The sequence below is a fragment of the Mytilus californianus genome, unplaced genomic scaffold (genome assembly GCF_021869535.1).
Source record: "Mytilus californianus isolate M0D057914Y unplaced genomic scaffold, xbMytCali1.0.p SCAF_4, whole genome shotgun sequence".
NCBI lineage: Eukaryota > Metazoa > Mollusca > Bivalvia > Mytilida > Mytilidae > Mytilus > Mytilus californianus.
This window is the reverse complement of record NW_026262690.1, coordinates 96888760-96908952: the sequence shown is the minus strand read 5'-3', so window position 1 is coordinate 96908952 and position 20193 is coordinate 96888760. Positions and strand designations below refer to the sequence as shown.

General features: G+C 32.9%; 1 protein-coding gene across 1 annotated transcript; it reads right to left on the bottom strand.

Annotated features, from left to right (window-relative positions):
- Positions 1-6647: 6647 nt before the first annotated feature.
- LOC127698974 (tRNA (adenine(58)-N(1))-methyltransferase catalytic subunit TRMT61A-like) lies at positions 6648-15620 on the bottom strand. Its single transcript, XM_052202761.1, has 3 exons — positions 15244-15620; positions 9098-9364; positions 6648-7154 (listed from the first exon to the last, which is right to left on the bottom strand). The coding sequence occupies exons 1-3, from the start codon at positions 15566-15568 to the stop codon at positions 6676-6678; spliced, it is 1071 nt and encodes a 356-aa protein (XP_052058721.1). The 5' UTR covers positions 15569-15620; the 3' UTR covers positions 6648-6675.
- Between the last annotated feature and the right edge of the window lie 4573 nt (positions 15621-20193).

The window sequence follows — 20193 nt, the reverse complement described above, 5'->3', positions numbered from 1 at the left end:
ATTAACATAATTGATATATGAATGTTGTTTGAATCTGTTTGATTTGTTAATTTAATGTATTTTCAATTATCTGTGATATATTGTGTATTGCTTTTATTTATACAAGAAAACACTAAATATGCCTATTGGCAAGTTTTTTAGTGTTTATTTTATGTTCTTGGATTTGAATTTGTATATCTAAATGTATTTGGGCATTTTATTTTTTAATCAAAATGTTATGTGTGTCTTAAAGGCCAGTTTCAATTTGAAACATTTCCCTTTTAATGTCAAAATTTTAGGAATTTTTATTTGGTAATTAATCAAGACTTTACATTTAACATTTTATAACTTTTATTTACATCAAACCATTGATGGAAAATTCCAAGGATTTTCAATGCAGTTATACCACATGAATTTAGCTCATCTGGCCCACAGGGCCATGTGAGCTTTTCTCATCACTTGGCATCTGTGGTCCGTCTTCATCCCTCAACTTTTACATAAAACTGATCCTCTGAAAATACTAGACCAATTTTAACCAAACTTAGCCAAAATCATTAATGGGGAATCTAGTTTTCAAAAATGTATCTGATGACCCTGCCTGCCAACCAACATGGTAGACATGGCTTAAAATAAAACATATGGTTTAAATTAAAGTTTTGTCTATTATCTTGAAAACCGCTATCTTAAATGGCAAATTTTACCAAATTTTTCATTCTTGCCTATCATCTTAAAAATTATAATAGATAGTCAGAAACTTTAGATATCAAAACTGGTCAGCAAGACAAGATTTACAAATAAGTCAACATGACCAAAATTGGTCAATCAACTACTTATTTAAGTTATTGCCCTTTAATCACATATTTGACCAACTTTTTACACTTTTGCTTATTATCTTGAAAACTATAATACAAATATAGAACCTTTAAAAAGCAAATATGATTAGCAAGACAAGATCTGCAACTAGGTCAGCACAGATGAAATTGTCAGTTGTCTTATTATAGAAGTAATTGCCCTTAAATGACAAGTTTTTTTTTTCCCTTTTTATTGTTTTGGCCAAAAAGTATAGAAGATAAGATGATAAATAGAAATATGATCAGCAATATAAGTTCAACAAAAAGATATTTTGTCATGAATTATATGCTAGTCTACAATGTTTGAGAGTGTCCATCTTTGAAGATATAAATAGACCTAGGTGAGCTACACAGGTTCTTTAGAACCTCTAGTTATCTTAATAGATAATTCAAATTTATGCCTTAATACAAGGTTAAAAACAGGTTTTTTTCTGACTAATTTTATGCGTAACCTATATATCTTCACCTGATTATCAAAAAACTACATCTCTAAAATGTTAAAATGTTACTGTTTAAATTAAGGATTTTCTGAAGTAATTTTACATGCTCTTCAAAATATCATAAACATCCCCAAATTTGAGCAAATTGCCTGAGAATTATAAATCACTTCATATCAATTTGAGTTACAAATGTATTTAATTTCTGTATAATGATAACCAAGCTTTCTTTATGAAAACTATAAGAAATAATTTTACCAATCAGATTCAGTTCCACATACTTGATAGTAATATTTTTTTTAAATCTTTCAGATTACCCATTTATATACCACCTATCCTAAGCAAAAGCATCTCATAAATCCATGACAACACTTTTTTTGATATTATTAACTTTTTGAGTACACAGATTGTGAACAGCATTTGGAGATATATCCAGTGTATATCAAATAGATGGTTGTATGTAGAAATACATATCATAATGACATTTAATAGTGGGTGGGAGATTTAGAAGGATATTTGAGATTTGCCTTTCTCCGTGTGTCTTTAAGTTACTTAGCTGATGTGAGCTAATGTGAGGGTTTTACACTATCCAATGTAAAATTTTTAATTAGTTATATTCAGGAACAAGCGTGAATGAATAACACTGATATTTTGTAGGCTGTTGCAATAGCATCTAAATATTTTCAATAATACTAGAAGATCTCATCCTTTTAAAGCTAGGCTTCTCATAATAAGCATTCAATGTTTTTTCTTATCAGGCAAGTTTAAACAGTATATCCCTAATGATATCCACCAATATACATGTATGCAACATCACATAGTTTACAAGATGGCAATTTTAAATTAATTTTGATGAGCAGACTATAGGAGAAATATCCCCCTTTCCTTAGATTTGCTTCTCACTTATGTCTTTTAGTTATTGTTTTTTTTTAAGTGACTCATTTTGTTTATGTGCATAGTCAATTAAGTTGATATACAAATATCTAATATATTATCTACAATTTCTGCATTAAAATTAGTATTTTATTACATCCTAGTTTTATGGATGGCTATGGTATATACTAAACAGAGCTGTTACTTGATTTCATACTACAATGTGTTTTTTGAATAACCTTCAACCATGACCAATATTTAAGGAGGCAAATTATATAAAATATTGAAAAGTTTCAAACTCAATAGAGCCTTAATGTGTCACTATGAATGACAAAAAGTATGTTAAATGTTTGTCACAATTCATGAAATGAAAACGCTCTGTTTAATGTTGTGGTATTGGCTATAAGGCGAAGTTTATGTAATTCAGGAGTATTATAGTTTTTTATGATATTTTTTATGCATTTAGAACTTGTTTTGAAAAAATGATACATGTAGCATTTTTACTTCCAGAGTTACAATCAATCAATTATATTAGATAGGTGTATACTTGTATAGAATGCATGAAAAAATGTCTGTAAAAATGCATTTTTGTCACTTTTTTAATTGTGATTTCTAGAAATTCCATCCTCAGAATATTTGATGCTATTGCTGTAAACATTTATGTAAGAATGAATTGAAAATGATGGTGTGGGGGTTATCAACATCATGTTTGCTGTCTTAATAAATTAAGTTAAAGTGATGTATACAAAAAAATGAAAAAACTGCAATTTTGCAGTGTGATGCCATCACATTAGGCTCATTTTGTCCTTTTGACATTTTTTCATCTACATAGATAAGTCAAACTACTAAATGAATCTGATTACTCTGTTAATTGATTGTTTTACAGGAAGAATAAATACTACATATATCATTTCTTGATATTCATATGCAGTAAAAATAATAAATACTGCCCAAATATGTTGACCTTATGTGCTATGTTAGTTGTTCTTATATTGCTTTATCTTGGGTTGTATCAAAAATTCTTAGAATGTGTCTTTTATAAAAATATTTAAAGCAGAAAACTTTATACTGAATAAGTTTTACTTTCAAAATTACTCATTTAAGCTAAATGCATGGCATACAAAAGGCCTTGCTTGCCCCATTGAACTTGCTCTTTTACAATGACTTCATACTGGCAAATAAAAAAAAAAGTTATGAAATAGCTTGAGTTTTAAAATTGTAACAATTTTACAGTAAAAGATACATTTTCACAGAAACTCATTGGTTTGGACAATTTAAAAAAAAAAGGATCTTTATACATTTTATTTCTGTATTGACAAAAAATAAACTTGTGCAATATCAACATTGTTATTTGTCACTCTTATCATATTGCTTATTTCAAATATTTTCACCCAAACTTCTACAAGTGTTAACAATTTTCATTATACTTATTATCCAATTTTAACTTCATGCAGGCTGTCAGGTATTACAACATTTACTCCCACAACCCTAACCTATGAGGACATCCTGAAAAATAATAGGTCAGTACAATATTACTTTGGTAAAGTAAAGATTGAGACTAAACCTTATGCTAAAATACTTGATTTCAGCTTTCCTTTATGAACTTTCCCTTCCTATGTAGCAACATTCGTGCAGTACCTGGGTGCAAAATATATATCTAACAGTTGATAAGATATTCCACAGCTTGTGTTTCCTATTGTGATTTTCCTAATGAATGTTGCTGCTTAAAAGGAAGCTATTGAACCAAAGGTTATAATGGTAAAGTGAAGTCATCCCTTTGAAACATTTTCAAATGATTATAGTTTTTATGCCCATGCAACTGAAAGTTGGGGGGGGGGGGGGGGGGGGCATATTGTTTTACCCCTGTCCGTCCTTCTGTCCCATTATGGGTATATAGTTATTCCAGAAACTCCTCCTACAGTTTGAATGCTAGGAAGTTTTAACTTTGCTGGCTGTTTGTACATATATGGAAGGTGTGCATGTGGTCAGGGTTTTGATTTTTATTGATTTTGCTCTTTTGGGAGATAGTTGAACATAGTCATTTTTGGAGTATATACTTGCATAAGAGGTGCATAGCGTTTCAGGATAACTCCTCCTACCAGTTTGAATGCTAGGAATTTTTCACTTTGCTGGCTGCTTGTATATATATATTGAAGATGTGCATGTGGTCAGGTTTTTGATTTTTATTGATATTTACTGTTTTGGGAGATAGCTGAACTTTTGTCATTTTTTGGAGTATTTACATGCATAAGAGGTGCCATAGAGTTTCCAGATAATTCCTCCTACAGTTGAATGCTAGGAAGTTTTCACTTTGCTGGCCATTTGTACATATATTGAAGATGTGCATGTGGTCAGGGTTTTGATTTTTATTAATATTTGCTCTTTTGGGAGATAGTTGAACTTTGTCATTTTTGGAGTATATACTTGCATAAGAGGTGCATAGCTTTTCCAGATAACTCCTCCTTCAGTGAACCATAGACCTATGTGCTCCCATGCTCAACTTTTTGTGTATTTTAAAATAACACTTTGCATCTGTGGGGGCTTCATTTGTGTCTCCCAGACACAATAATATCCCAAAGAAAGTCCTACATTGACTTTGTTATAATACAGTCACTTCAGAGTGAGTGCTGGGGCTTTACTTTGTCTAGTTTCAGACTGTTATAGTATATCTGTGAAACAGATGACCATGTATAAGTTCCAACTGTTGTATCCACAATGCCACTCTCTTTTCCTAGTTAGTGACTTCACCAAATAGACTAATAACTGAATTTGTATTTGCCATGAGCAACAGGGCAGGTGCCACATGTGGAGCAGAATCTGCTCACCTTTTTAGGGCATCTGAGATCGTCCACAATTTTTGGTTAACTTGGATTTGTGTTGCTTGTATTTGCATATTCATTTTCACCTGAAGAAATATATATCATCTGAACAATATTAATTTCAGTATCAAACAACTGTTTTATAAAGTAGTTACAAGTACATTAATACTTGCAAGAGTTTAGAAATAAGGGTAGAAAACTCCTATAAGAAGTCACAACACTACTGGATGGGATTACATGTGAGCAAGATAGCAAACACACAACACAACATGAGTGCACATGTTGAAATGTCTCACTTTTTTACTTATTAAATTTATGTTAAACGTCTGTAATATGAAGGTTTTATTAAAACTTAACATTATCAATGTTCTATGAAAATGAAGTAACCAACAGATGAACCCTACCAGACAGACATGTACACCTTACACTCATTCCATACACCAAATATAGTTGACCTATTGCTAATAGTATCTGATAAACTTGACAAAATTACGAAAAACTTATCATTGACCAGTGAACCATGAAATTGAGGTCAAGGCAAAATGAATCCTGCCAGTCAGACATGTACACCTTATAATCATTCCTTACACCAAATATAGTTGACCTAATGCTTATAGTTTATGAGATATGGACTTGACCACGTTACTTTAACCTTGATCACTGATCCATGAAATGAGGTAGAGGTAAAGCGAACCCTACCTGACAGACATGTAGACATTGCAAGGAACCCATAAACCAAATATAATTATCCTATTACTCATTATAATGTCAAAACTGATTCTTTTTTAAGCAGTCACTGAACCATGAAAATGAGGTCAAGGACAATGAACATATGACAGACAGAAACTTTATAATATAGGGTATCTGTATACAAGGTATGAAGCATCCAGATCTTCTACCTTCTGAAATATCAAGCTTTAAACAAATAGTTTACATCTTCACAGTTGCTGCCTCAGGATTGTAATCCCTATGTCTAGCATTCTGGTACTTTTCATCGCAGGACAAACAAATATTATCATAAGGTCTTCAACAATACAGAATTGTCTTATCCTGAATCTGCAGTCATTTGCCACAGAATTAAAAAAACAAAATAAACAATCTATCATTCATACCAAGTGACAAGATCTACATGTTAAAAAAAGACAACCAATTAATCAATTAAAGAACTTTTAAGACTCATAACTCCTTCAAAAGTCAACAGATAAAAAAAGTTCATGTGGATATGCAAATCTACATAGTATTTCCTTGTTATCTACAAAGTTTCTTGAAATTCTGTTGTGTAGTTTCAGAGGAGTTTCGATGGCAATCTGTTGCAGAAGTATATTTAGGCCAAAATTCTAAGTTCAAAGGGGCATAACTCCAAGAAAAAAACACTGAGCATTGACACTACGTTACCATAAGTAATCACCCAAAGTTAATCAATTGTTAAGAAAAGACAACTAATGGCTTCTGAACTACCAGAATTAAATTCTTTAGCTTTTAGTGTAGTGTTTTGTGGACTGCCATTTTGTCCTGTTTTCTTTCTGTCACAGTATTGTCTCTGTGTTTGATATGTGCTTTTTTAATATTTCCACTTACTCAAAATAATAAAAAAAAAATACCTAGTAAAAATTATAAAATCACTTTGCCAATTATGATTTCATGCTTTCAACAATGATTCAAAGTATTAGAAAGATTCTATTTCATAATGTTGTTGAAAACGAATTTTTATTTTTATTATGATGGATATAATGTACAGAAAGTCAAATATCCAGTATGCCCTGGCATATTCTGAGGAAATACCCCTGTCTTAAAAAAGAAGCTATATTGTTCTTTCTTTCCTATCAAATCAAAATCAGTTCTTAGTTTGCTTTTATCAACTGCCTTGTTAGACTTGTCTTTGTCTTTTGATGTTAACTTTTCTTTAATGTCTGTGTCCATTGGTTCTTTAGTCTCTAAGTCCTCAGTTTCATTCTGTATTTTCACTGAATCTGCCTTTTCTTCAATCTCTTTGCATGCTTTCTTTTCTTCTGATGCTGTATTTGATAAAGTTGAATTTTTACCTAAATCAGCAATAGGAAGATTAACAGTTCTAACATCATAATTTTTCACTAAACATTCCATAGATGTTATATCTTCAAACCCCAGTTGCTGTAGTATTTCACATGTTTTCTGTACTTGTTCTATACAAGGAGAAAAGGAACATAGTCTTCCACCTAAAATAAAAAGAAAGATTTATCAATATTCTTTATATTATAGTTTTTGTAATCATTGCATAAAATAAGAATTACCTGTACCATTGAAATTCTATTTCGTTGTGCCTTTTTCTTTTATAACTTAATCAAACAGTGTAAGAACTACCAGTACTGCAATTATGATTGAATAACCATAATAATGATTTAAGAAAAGGAATTAGAGGAAAAATATGAAAGTATGAATATGAAATAAACCTCATCAAGTACACATGAGACTTAAAGGGCATATGATACAGTTTTGATCCCACAGTGAATTTTTGAAAAAAATTTGCATACAAGCTATTTTCACCTAGTAAAAATATACCTTTGATTCATGTGCTACATTTAGAGATAAATGGGTCGAAATATTAGACATGAACTCAAAATTTCGATTTTCTTGAAAATTTCTATCCTTTGGACAGACATACCTAACTTTTTTGTTTCAAAAGATAAACACAAGCAGATTTTTGTAAAAGCATTTGGAATATCTCTTTTACATAAGTATGCTATAAATTTGTGTAACAACTCTTTGGAAATAATTTATTTTATCAAATTTTTATGATTTTAGAAAAAAACAGGCATTTTTTGCTGTTTATCATGTTTATTTATCTAATTTAAAAAAGTCATTGGTGATTTGTTCATAAAAATTGGTACAAATAATTTTCATACATAATCAAGCCAAATGTCATTTTTAAAAAGAGGGGTCCATGTGCTTGTTTTCAAGCTAATGGTTAAAATTAGTTGAAATATGCATCTTTTTCCGACATGTCACAGTTTGACGTTGCAAAAAAACAATATTTTACGTTAGCAACATTATTACCTCCCCTGTAACTGTATGATATGCCCTTAAGTTTCTGAAGAAAATTCATGAACATAAAATATTTGAGAGCATCAAAAACCATGGAATATCTGTTTCACAGATATTGATGGATATGTTCCAATCATGGTAACCACAATCCTGTCTTCCTTTTCCCAAATGTGACCTACCGAATTAGACTTATCACTGGGTTTCTACTAACAGGAGGAACACCACAGGTGCCACGTGTAGACCTGGATCTGCTTAACCTTCTGGAACATGAGATCACCCCCGTTTTATGGTGGGGTTCATGTTGGTCAGTCTTTAGTTTTCTATATTGTGTTTTGTATACTGTTGTTTGTCTTTTGGTCTTTTTCTTTTTTTGCCATGGCGTTGTCAGCTTATTTTCGACTTATGAGTTTGAATGATCCTTTGGTATCTTTCGCCTCTCTTTTTCAAGGAAGAGTCGGTTTCGTAACTCTTTAACTAATTATATATATACAAGTTTTGCAGATGAAATTGTTTGCTCTGACTGTACCGATGTGGCAGAAATGGCAAAGACAAAGATGTGTTTAGTCAAAAGTGTCAGCCTACATGTATATAGGAAAGCTGCTCTCATGTGTAGATAACCACTTCTACATGTAGGATGTCTTGGAATTTCTAATGTATTTCAAAACTGAAGATTTTGGAGGCATTTTAAACAAAAATCTAGCACAAACTAACGAAACAAATTTAATTAGGAATAATTAGTGATTACTATACAATTCTACAACAGGTGTTCACAAGAAAATCATTTTTGGGAAAAGAAAGGTAAATTTCCTAACAGGAAACCCATTACCAGGGTTATCAGGTATTCGATACTCAAGTATTCTAGTCCTCATTGACATCCCGAATATAAAGCATTAAAATCCAGTTCTGATCATCATATAAGGTAATGAATCGACTTTTTGTTTATTAGAAAGAATATTATTAAAATAAATTTAACTGCCAAAACATCAGCAATACAATCATATGTGGCCTAAAAGTGAGCAGAGGTTATACATTTGGAGTATTATTCACCTTTATATAACATCAGATATTAAAAAAAAAAACATTTAATGGTAATGTTCCTTTTGTCATGAAAAATTACCTTCTCTTTTGAGAGCTTGCTTAGCACTAGTTATTGCATCCCATGGTCTTGGTAAGTCAAGGAAAACAGCATCAGCTATACCATTCAATCCAAATCCATCCTGGCATACATCTTTATGGGTAACAGTAACAAAATCACTAACACCATGTTCAACAAACTCTTCTTTAGCTATCTGTGCTCTCTGTTCATGAAATTCAAATGTGTATAAATGTCCCTCAGGTGCCACCGTTCTGATGATGGCATGTGACAAAGATCCACTGCCAGTTCCTAAAAAAAAATATTTTCATTTGTTACTTAAATAGGTTAATCATAGGTACACTGTACAGTGAACTATAATTGCTTTCATCTACTAGTATGTCATTTGGTCTCTGGTGGATAGTTGTCTCATTGGCAATAATACCACATCTTTTCATTTTTATATATCATGTTCCTTCTCTTCACTGATAATTTTGATGCCCCTATCCCTGAATATGATATATACTGATATATATATACAAGTCTAAATTGAAAACAACATTCAAACCTATGATTGCACTGGATAAAAACCGCAATTTTTATACGTGTGCATATAAAACAAATTTCTTGGTAGAGGGGTCTAAATACAGCACAAACAACATTTTCCAAAAGACCAAAAAAGTGAAAAAGTATATTTTAACAAAACGCATTTGACTAACAGGTCGAACAACCGATGTTCTTAAATCCTGCTGACTGCCATTGGCGATTGCCAAATAAAGGGATCACCAGAAGTAAAATAAAATGCTCCGCTTGGCGCAGCTTGATACGACCGCAGAGGTTGAACCCAGAACAATTGGGGCAAGTATGGACACAACATTCAAGCTTGATACAGCACTGAATTTGGATTGTGATTAAATATTTGACACAGCATAGGTTTCTGACACAGAATGAATGTGGTCTAAGAACTTAAAAAATTTTAATTTATCTATTCAAACCATATCATTATTATTTGCTTTTATATATAAATCAGAAATAACCAATTTAAAATGGAAAATTTTAAAGAAAAAAAATCCCTCCCCCAAATTTTTTAAACCCTCTTATGATTCATTACCCCCAAACTCAATCCCAGCCTTCCCTTTGAGGTATGGTACCTTGCAGTACAATTTCAGAGAGATCCATACACCTGAACACCAGTTATTGTCTGGAAACTAGAAAAATGCTTGTTTTAGGCCCCTTTTTGGCCCCAAATACCTAAACGTTTAGGGCAATTACCCCCAAACTCAAAACCCAACTTTCCCTTTGTGATATGGAACCTTGTAGTACAATTTCATAAAGATCCATACATTTACACACAAGTTATTGTCCTGAAACTAGAAAAATGCTTGTTTTTTGCCCCTTTTTAGCCCCTAATTCTTAAAATTTTGAGGCAATTACCCCCAAAATCAATCCAAGCCCTCCCTTTGTGGTATGGTACCTTGCAGTACAATTTCAGAGAGATCCATACACTTGAACACCAGTTATTGTCTGGAAACTAGAAAAATGCTTATTTTTGGCCCCTTATTCCTAAACGTTTTGGACAATTACCCCCAAACTCAATTCCAGCTTTCCCTTTGTGATATGGAACCTTGTAGCACAATTTCAGAAAGATCCATACACTTTCACACAAGTTATTGTCATGAAACTAGAAAAAATGCTCCGCTGGGGGCAGCTTGATACGACCGCAGAGGTCGAACCCTGAACAGTTGGGGCAAGTATGGACACAACATTCAAGCTTGGTACAGCTCTGAATTTGGATTGTGATTAAATATTTGACACAGCATAGGTTTCTGACACAGAATGAATGTGGTTTAAGAACTTAAAAATTTTTAATTTACCTATTATGGTCCAATATCCAAAATCTAAATACATGGTTAGATTCAGCATATCAAAGAATCCAAAGAATTCAATTTTTGATGAAATCAAACAAAGTTTAATTTTGGACCCTTTTGACCTCAATGTGGACCAATTTGATAACAGGGCCCAAAAAATCAAAATACATGGTTAGATTCAGCATATCAAAGAACCCCATATATTCAATTTTTGTTGAAATCAAACAAAGTTTAATTTGGACCCCAACTTGGACCAACTTGAAAACTGAGCCCATAATCAAAAATCTAAACACATGTTTAGATTCAGCATATCAAAGAACCCCAAGAATTCAATTTTTGTTAAAATCAAACTAAGTTTAATTTTGGACCCTTTGGACCTTAATGTAGACCAATTTAAAAAAAACGGGACCCAAAATTAAAAATCTAAATACATGGTTAGATTTGGCATATCAAAGAACCCCAATAATTAAATTTTTGATGAAATAAAACAAAGTTTAATTTTGGACCCTTTTGACCTCAATATGAACCAATTTGATAGCGAGGCCCACAAATAAAAAATCTAAGTACATGGTTAGATTCAGCATATCAAAGAACCCCATATATTCAATTTTTGTTGAAATCAAACAAAGTTTAATTTTGGACCCCAATTTGGACCAACTTGAAAACTGGGCCCGAAATCAAAAATCTAAATACAATTTTTGTTAAAATCAAACTAAGTTTAATTTTGGACCCTTTGGACCTTAATGTAGACCAATTTGGAAACTGGACCCAAAATTAAAAATCTAAATACACGGTCAGATTTGGCATAACAAATAAATAAATGTGGTCAAAGATTTTACAAATCTAATGCGCCATACTGTGCAATTAAAGATTACTTCTTGAAATTTTTCAATATTTGAAATTTGAAAAAAAAATAATATTTGAAGAATAATTCTTTTTAATTTCTGAAATCTGAAATGAGAAAAAATTGACCCCCACAATTTCTTCCCCCCCCCCCCCCCCCCCCCCTTTTTTCCCCCAAAATATTCTTTCCTTCAAGATATGGTCATAATCTCAATTCAAATTTCCAATGGAATTTTCAACCATAATTACCCATTTAAATTTACCATAGTGCTAATTTAATCTGTTTTATAATAGAATTTAAAATATGGTGTCAAATCTTTCATATGGATTTTTTTGTAAAAAAAAAAGATGCAACATTTGCAGATATTTTTACTGGTCTTCCTTTATAAATATGAATTTCTTTAAACATAATTTAAAAGCAGTGTAAGGGAGGTAATTCAAATGATGTACATGTACTTGATTTATCTCCCTTACACTGCTTTAAATTATGGTTTGTACTAAAGTATTTGTCCATATAAAAATGCTTGGTTTTTGCCCCTTTTTTGGCCCCTAATTCCTGAAATTTTGAGGCAATTACCCCCAAAATCAATCCCAGCATTCCCTTTGTGATATGGAACCTTGTGGTACAATGTCAGAGAGATCCATACACTAACACACAAGTTATGTCTGGAAGTTACAAAAATGCTTATTTTTTGCCCCTTTTTGACCCCTAATTCCTTAACTGTTGGTACCATAACCCCCAAAATCAATCCCAACCTTCCTTTTGTGGAATGGAACCTTATGGTAAAATTTTTTTGAGGTCGTATAAAAATGGATCTTAACTATCAATTTAATACCAAACAGAAAACAATAAACTTGTGGAAAAGATGGTATACTGCAAACAAAAGGTGCAAAAATTAGTACACCATATCCTGATTTCGACAATTAATGTCTCTTCATTGATGTTATGAATCGAAACAGTATTTGGAAGACCATATAATTTACCTCAATTTAGGATAGACTCTTGAATTTTGAAGAGTCGAAATAGGATGAACAGATAATATAAACCCGAAGGCAAATATATATATATATCTGTTCATTAGTTTATCTTTGACTTTAGTATGGACCATATCCTGTTACCTCTTGCTGAATTTCATTTTGATATAATATAGGTATTCAAAAACTAACAGCTTTTGAATAAGATGTATGTAGTGAACAAGCATAACATTTTACCTAACAAATGTACATGTACCAGTTCCTCTATTGTTTAGATACCCTATACTTAACACCTTTTATTTATCACATATGAGTCATGGATCTTTGAGATTTTACCATTTCTTTCTTTTTACAGTGCAAAGGTAGATCTGTACTACAAAACTGCTTTGTACTAAGCTTCTTCAAGTAAAAGTATTGCTTAATGTCTTTGGTACTGGTGCACTGTACAAAACCTAAGTTTATATGTGGTACCTGGAATCAAGGATTTATATACAGGGGTAGTACAAATGTACATGTATTTACTATATAAATCCTTGTTCGAATTAATGAAATCCCTTTGTTAAAGAAGGTCTTCAGAAATACTGTGAAACTGTTTACCAGTGTAGTGGTATTAACCATATGTGTATTCTAAAAAACTTTAAAGAACTTCTGGATAATTTTAAATCTCGATCATTCTCTTAGGTTCGTTCTATCAAAACCTTTGATTTTTCAACCCTTTATACCACCATTCCCTCATGTTAAATTGAAAAATCATCTAAAAGAAATAATCCACAATGCTTTTCAATATAATAAACTGTTGACACAGAGAGATGTCTCGCCTGTCAGCATAAAATTCAGAAAAAGACAATCTGATGGACAGCAACATGGTTTATTAATTCAGTCGCTGGACCATTATCTAGTGGGCAGGGCCTGAAAATAATCGTCCAACTGATATGTACTGATATTAATGCAACTTTAAACAAATTATCATTGATCTATTGCAAGTAGTTCTTATTAAACTGACTTAAGCACAAAACTAAACATTGAAAATTGCTAATTAATTCAAAGTCACTGGACCATGACTTAGGGGACAGGGCCTTAAAATAGTCGTCAAACTGATATGTACAGATAGTAATGTGACTTCAAACAAAATATCATTGATCTATTACAAGTAGATCCTATCAAACTAACTTGAGCAGAAAACTGAACATTGAAAATTGCTAATTAATTCAAAGTTGCTGGACCATGAACTAGGTTGATAAACTGATATGTACCGATGGTAATGCAACTCTCCATCCAAGTCACAATGTATAAATAGTTAACAATTATAGGTCAAAGTACAGCCTTCAACATGGAGCCTTGGCTCACACCGAACAGCAAGCTATAAAGGGCCCCAAAATGACTAGTGTAAAACAATTCAGCTTGTGTATATTTCCATTTCTGCTTCTGCCAGATAATTGCCACAATCAACGAACTGATTATACTGCCATGGTTTGGTGCGCATATAAGACCACCTCCCTCCCCCCAAAATTTAAAAATTTTAATTCAGTTTTGTCATCGAGGCTTTAAAGGCCTCGACTCACAGTGCTGATACGACCCCAGGAGGAAGAGCGTTCCAATCCCGGATGGTTCTTTTATAATGGGGCATAACACAAGAACCGTAAAATGAAAGTGATACCACCCAAATTCAAACCTGATCTTTGTTTGGTGGTTATAAGTATTGTGTATAACATTCACAACATTTGGTTGAGGCAAAGTAAAGTTAAGTGTTGAAACGGCAAAGAAATCTTTAAGTAATCTGATATTACATTTAGTACTTGTAAAAATAAGGAGATGTGGTATGACTGCCAGTGAGACAACTATCCACCGGGTTCAACCCAAGTTCAAATGAAGTGGATGTAGCAATTATAAGCAACAATACAGCCTTCAACAATGAGAAAACTTATACTGTATAGTCGGCTATACATTTTAAATGACCTTGACATGAAAAATATGAAACAATCCAATTGAGAAAACTAACGACCTAATTTATAACAAAACAATTTAGGAAAAACAAACATGACAGACGTGAACCAAGAACAACCACTGAACTACAGGCTCCTGAGTTGGCAGCATTCCAAAGAAAAAAAAAGAAATATCAGCATACAAACATTATAAATGAAATAAGAATGCGAAGACATATTTGATAGGACTTTGCTTGAGAAAATCATCAATAGTACTTCCAAAGGTTTGTTAAGTATCTAGACAGAGTTTCCTAGCTTTTACATACAATGTACATCAGTCATATTGTTAAACTAGGAAATTCAATACAACGAAATCGCTCTTCTGAAATCACACAAGTATTGTTGTGATTAAAAACAGTAACAGTTTTTGTCTTTAGTTACGATTTCTTTATTGTTTTGGTGGCTAAACAATGGAGATTTTGGTGAATTCTAAGAGGGTTTTAATGTTTGTAGGGGATTTCGTCAATTCAAGGTACCATTTTTCATCAACATTTGAAAATCCAAATTATATATGTATGATCACCTGATTCGACTACCACTGATCCTGGTTTCAGATCTAGCTGTAATGTTACTAAACTGATATCAGTAGAGTATAAAATTTGTGTTCTGTGAGGTAAATTCTGGGTCCACAATTCTGGGGTTGGGTACAGAACATACAGATATCCTTTTGGACATTGTATTCTACTTCCATAAGGTTTTCCTATCAAGTTTGACAAGCGTAAGGCTCCAAATTTCGTTTGAAACGTCTGTCCCTTGACAACTTTAATAGCATGCATGTTGTCAAACCCAAGATACAATATAGCAGTGTCATTTTCTTCAATGTTTGTTTTATACTCCTTGAAACTCATTTTTGGTTGAATTTCACGTGTTTTTTTATTTTTGCGGAAGTAGGATTTAAGATTTAAGGGACGTAATGATATTAGGTTCAACTTATAACCGATTGGTATTTAAAAAAATAATACCTTACCATGTACCCAGAATCAGCAAACCGCAGCCGAATTCATTACCAACGGGCGCTTGTAGTATGGAATCCACTTTTCATTTTCTTTAATATTTTAATTCCATATGGTCCTGGGTTACCCTGACAAGAGCCATCTGTAAATGCTAGTACTGTTGAGTTAGATCTCTCTCCTATCAGGTCCCGAACAACTTGTTAATTGTTTACTTTGAATTGTCTGTTCTGCTGTTCTATTTTTTAAGCTTCCTAATCTGCTCCAGTAACTTGGAGCCCTCGTCATCATAAGATCTGCACCAGCTTTGTATGTAAACTCTGGTTCCACAAGTTTATTGTCGACTCAGTACCACGATTTCCCGAAAACTCCCAAGAACTGAATATTGACCCGAGAACCGGAGATAAAGTTACCCCAAAACTTAAGTTCATATGGTTTATACTGCTTTTATAGATATTAAAGTATATAAATTTGAAATATAAGTCATTTTTACTAAAAAAAAAATAAATATAACTTCACTTCAAAAATTTGATTTTGTGTGACTTTTATATAAGTTCTTTTTGAATAACAATATGGCGAACGTAAATTATTCAAAATGTAGATAACTGTATCAAAATAGAAGAGTAAAACAGTTCTGAAGGATAATTTCTTTAGAAATGGAAATTTGAAAAGTAAATACATCATTTGGAAAACTTAAATAAAAAAAAAAATGATTAATATTTTTTATACTTTTATTTAGATAAGAGTTCTCCACCTATTGAATATTTACGTCCGCCATATTGTTATCCACACGGAACTTGCATACAAGGAAGTAAAACTTTATTTTGATTCGGCATATTGACAAACATACAAACATAAGCTCTAATGAGCTTTTCACCGAAAACAAGACACATACATCGAATTCATGAAGTAAAACTGTACTTTTATTGAGTAAAAACGGCTTGTATCTTAAAATAGGAACCAGCCTAGAGACCAGTGGCCAGTAGAGGTTCAATATTACTAGCTGAACTGGTAGCTATCCTCATGATCCTATAGCACTGCGTTATCACAATCAGAGACCAGTTCACGGAGGTAATATACTTTCAAATAGCCAGACAGCTGTTGGCATCCTGACTCTCAATTGGAAATCTATTAATTACATTGACACCATTACAGACATCAAGGAAAGTATGGGGACACTACTGAGACACGGCATATCCACAACCCTATCTTGGATCCCAGGACATGCCAATATAGCCGGGAACGAACCTTAAGTCATAGTGGACCAGCTGACAGTAGATGCAGCAAAGGAGGCCACAGCCTTAAATGACCAATACAATGTTATAACGATGTCAGATGTTAGAAGCGCAGTCAGGATGTAGACACAAATGAAATAGCAGAGTACATGGACCATAAGTGAAACTGGTAGACAACTGTACGATCCGGGACCTATTGTTGGTAAGGTTGTCAACCTTGATTACCCGAATCCTGAAACAGGAAGAATTCTGTCAGGACTAAGAACAGGTTATAACAGGCTAAATAAGTACCGTCATCAAATTGGTCAATCCCTCACGCCATATTGCGAATGTGGTGAAGAAGAAAATACGGAACACCACTTATTCAACTGCACACGATACCAACATGAAAGAGAAGAAATGATGAGACAGTGGACACATTGAGCATCCCAACAGATATGACAACACTATTGGCACCAACATCAAAAGAGACCTACGAAAGAACAGCACATATTATAGAATATTTAGAAAGTTTAGGGTGATTTCGAGATCTAGCACTTGAAGCCCTGAATCCCGACCATGCGCCTAAAAAGGTATATCAAAGTACCGTGAGTTATTACTAAGAGAAATTAAAGCACCTGTTTAAGATGAAATTAATAGTATCATGAGACAAGTTGTGTCAATGTTTTGACCTTAGGATCAGGATATTCAGTAAACAAAAGCGGGAAACACACGGTCCAAATAGAACACTGTGTGAAATAAAAAATAATGATTATAATGGTATTTCTGAAATTAAACAAAATAAACAAAATGGGCTTGGGAAACCCCTAATTGATCCACTACAAAAAAGCTGGTGCACTTAACACACAATTTCAGTCCGTATTCACATCGGCAACCAATATCTCCCATACAGAAGTTTTCAAACAGTGCAACATGCCACATAATATCTGTTTCCACCAATATCAAAATCATTCATAAAAACAGGAGGTGAACAAAAACTTAAATTTAAATCCAAACAAAGCAACAGGACCAGATGTGAGATTAAACCAAGATTGTTTACCAATACTTACCATCATCTTTGAGAAGTCAGTTAAAACAGGTATTGTTCCAGATGACTGGAAAACTTCCCATGTCTCACCTGCCAGTATACAAAAAAGGTAAAAAATATAACCCTCTATATCCATCACATGTATTTGTCGCAAACTTCTAGAACATTTGGTGGTTAAACACATCATAAGACATGCAGATAATTACAACATCTTATATCCCCTACAGCATGGATTTCACAGAGGTCGATTCTGTGAAACACAGTTAATTCAATTCACAGATGATGTTTCACATAACATGGAAAATGGCAAACAAACAGATGTTTTGGTCATGGATTTCTCAGATGCATTTGATGAAGTTACCCGTTCTCTTCTCATTAACAAACTTCACCATTACGGGATAAAGGGAGAACTAAATTTCTGGATACAAAAATGTTTAAGCAGTTTTAGAGGGTGAAAAATCTGAGTATGTAACAGTCGAGTCAGGGGTTCCACAGGGGTCAGTTCTTGGACCGTCTTTTCTTGTACTACATAAACGATACAGGTCCTGGTCTTACATCTACAGTGCATTTATTTGCAGGTGACGCCATAGTTTATTTGGCAATTAAATCAAATTCTGACGCATCTACGTTACCAAAAGATCTCGAAAAATCACTCTTGAGAACATGATACAACAGCAAAATATCTGGGGGTAACCATCAGCTCTAACCTTAAATGGGATGTGCACATAAACAGCACATGCCAGAAAGCTAATAGCACTATAGGCTTTCTAAGGAGGAATCTGAATATTAGCTCAATATCCATTAAAGAGCAGGCAAACAAGTCCCTAGTATGCTTGCTCTGTTTGGGACCCTTACTTACAACAAGACATAGATATCATTGAAAAAAAATCAAAGAAGGGCTGCCCGTTTTGTAACCAACAAGTACAGAAACACCTCAAGCGTTGGTAACATGTTACAACGCATTGAATGGCACAGCCTCTCTGACAGAAGAAAAGGTTTACGATTGCTGTATTAGAACAGTTTCCATATTCCATCCTGCAAAACACAGTACAGAAAATAATCTTTTTTTCCCGGGAACAATAACCGACTGGAACAAACTACCTGATAACATCATAAATTGCATCAGTAGACTCTTTCAAATCTTCAATCTCAAAACATCAATATTAAACTCAGCTATTCACATAAAACTAACTGTTCATTTGTAATTTTCATTTTTCCTCTATTTTTTTTTTAATTTGTATAAATATTAATATATGTCTTGTTGTAAGTTATCCTCCAGTGACATAATCGTCAATTTGTTGAAGGCGGCCACTATATGGTAGAAGAGGTAAAAGACAAATTTGCCCTTCCAGAATTGGCAAATCTGACTTGTTTACTTGTAAGAAATGTTGTAAAAATTCTTTCAAAAACAGCTAGGCAATAAAGAAAGGGGGGGGGGGGGGGATTGCATGAGACACGTGTTCCCAATGTCACCTAAGAAGGTCACGTGTGTTTTTAAAGATGAATTTCCCATAGAAAATTTAAGATTTCCCATGGGGATATTCATTATTCCAATGAGAAAAAATTAGAGTTCCCATGGGAAAATCTAAAGTTCATATGGGAAAATTAAAGTTCCCATGGGATCAATTTTAAAAGCTTTGCTCCCATTGGAAATTTTAATGTTCCCTTCGGAAATATCTAACTTTTTAAAATTTAGGAATTTATAGGAACAAAATTTTCTCATGGGAAAATCAACATTTCCTTTGAGAACAAGCTTTTATAATCTGCCATTTAATTTGCATTGTCAAACCAATATGACTTCGGTAGTCAGCATTCTTTATGTGCCTGTCCCAAGTCAGGAGCTTGTAGTTCAGTGGTTGTCATTTGTTCATGTCTGTCATGTTCTTCGTAAATTGTTTTGTTATACATTAGGCCGTTAGTTTTTCTCAATTGAATTGTTTCACATTTTTCATGTCGGGGCCTTTTATAGCCAACCATACGGTATAGGGTTTTCTAATTGGTAAAGGCCGTACTGTTACCTATGATTGCTTACCTCCACTTCATTTGAACTGATCGATAGTTGTCTCATTGGCAATCATACCACATCTCTTAATTTTATATGATTATTTCAAACATGTAAAAAAGATTTCTTTAGATTTTGTTTTTCATGATATCGATAATCATGCTACAAATTCAACAAATGGCTTTCTAATCTAAAATATTTTTTAAATGTAAAAAAAGAATGTCAATATACAATATAATAGAAACTTGAAATGTTCTGG

Coding starts and splice junctions, on each gene's coding strand:
- LOC127698974 (XM_052202761.1), bottom strand. CDS start 15,568: ATGAGTTTCAAGGAGTATAAAACAAACATTGAAGAAAATGACACTGCT. Junction 9,365..15,243: donor ATCAGTGGTAGTCGAATCAG/GTGATCATACAT, acceptor ATTTTTTTTTAG/GAACTGGCAGTGGATCTTTG. Junction 7,155..9,097: donor GCAAGCTCTCAAAAGAGAAG/GTAATTTTTCAT, acceptor TTTTTATTTTAG/GTGGAAGACTATGTTCCTTT.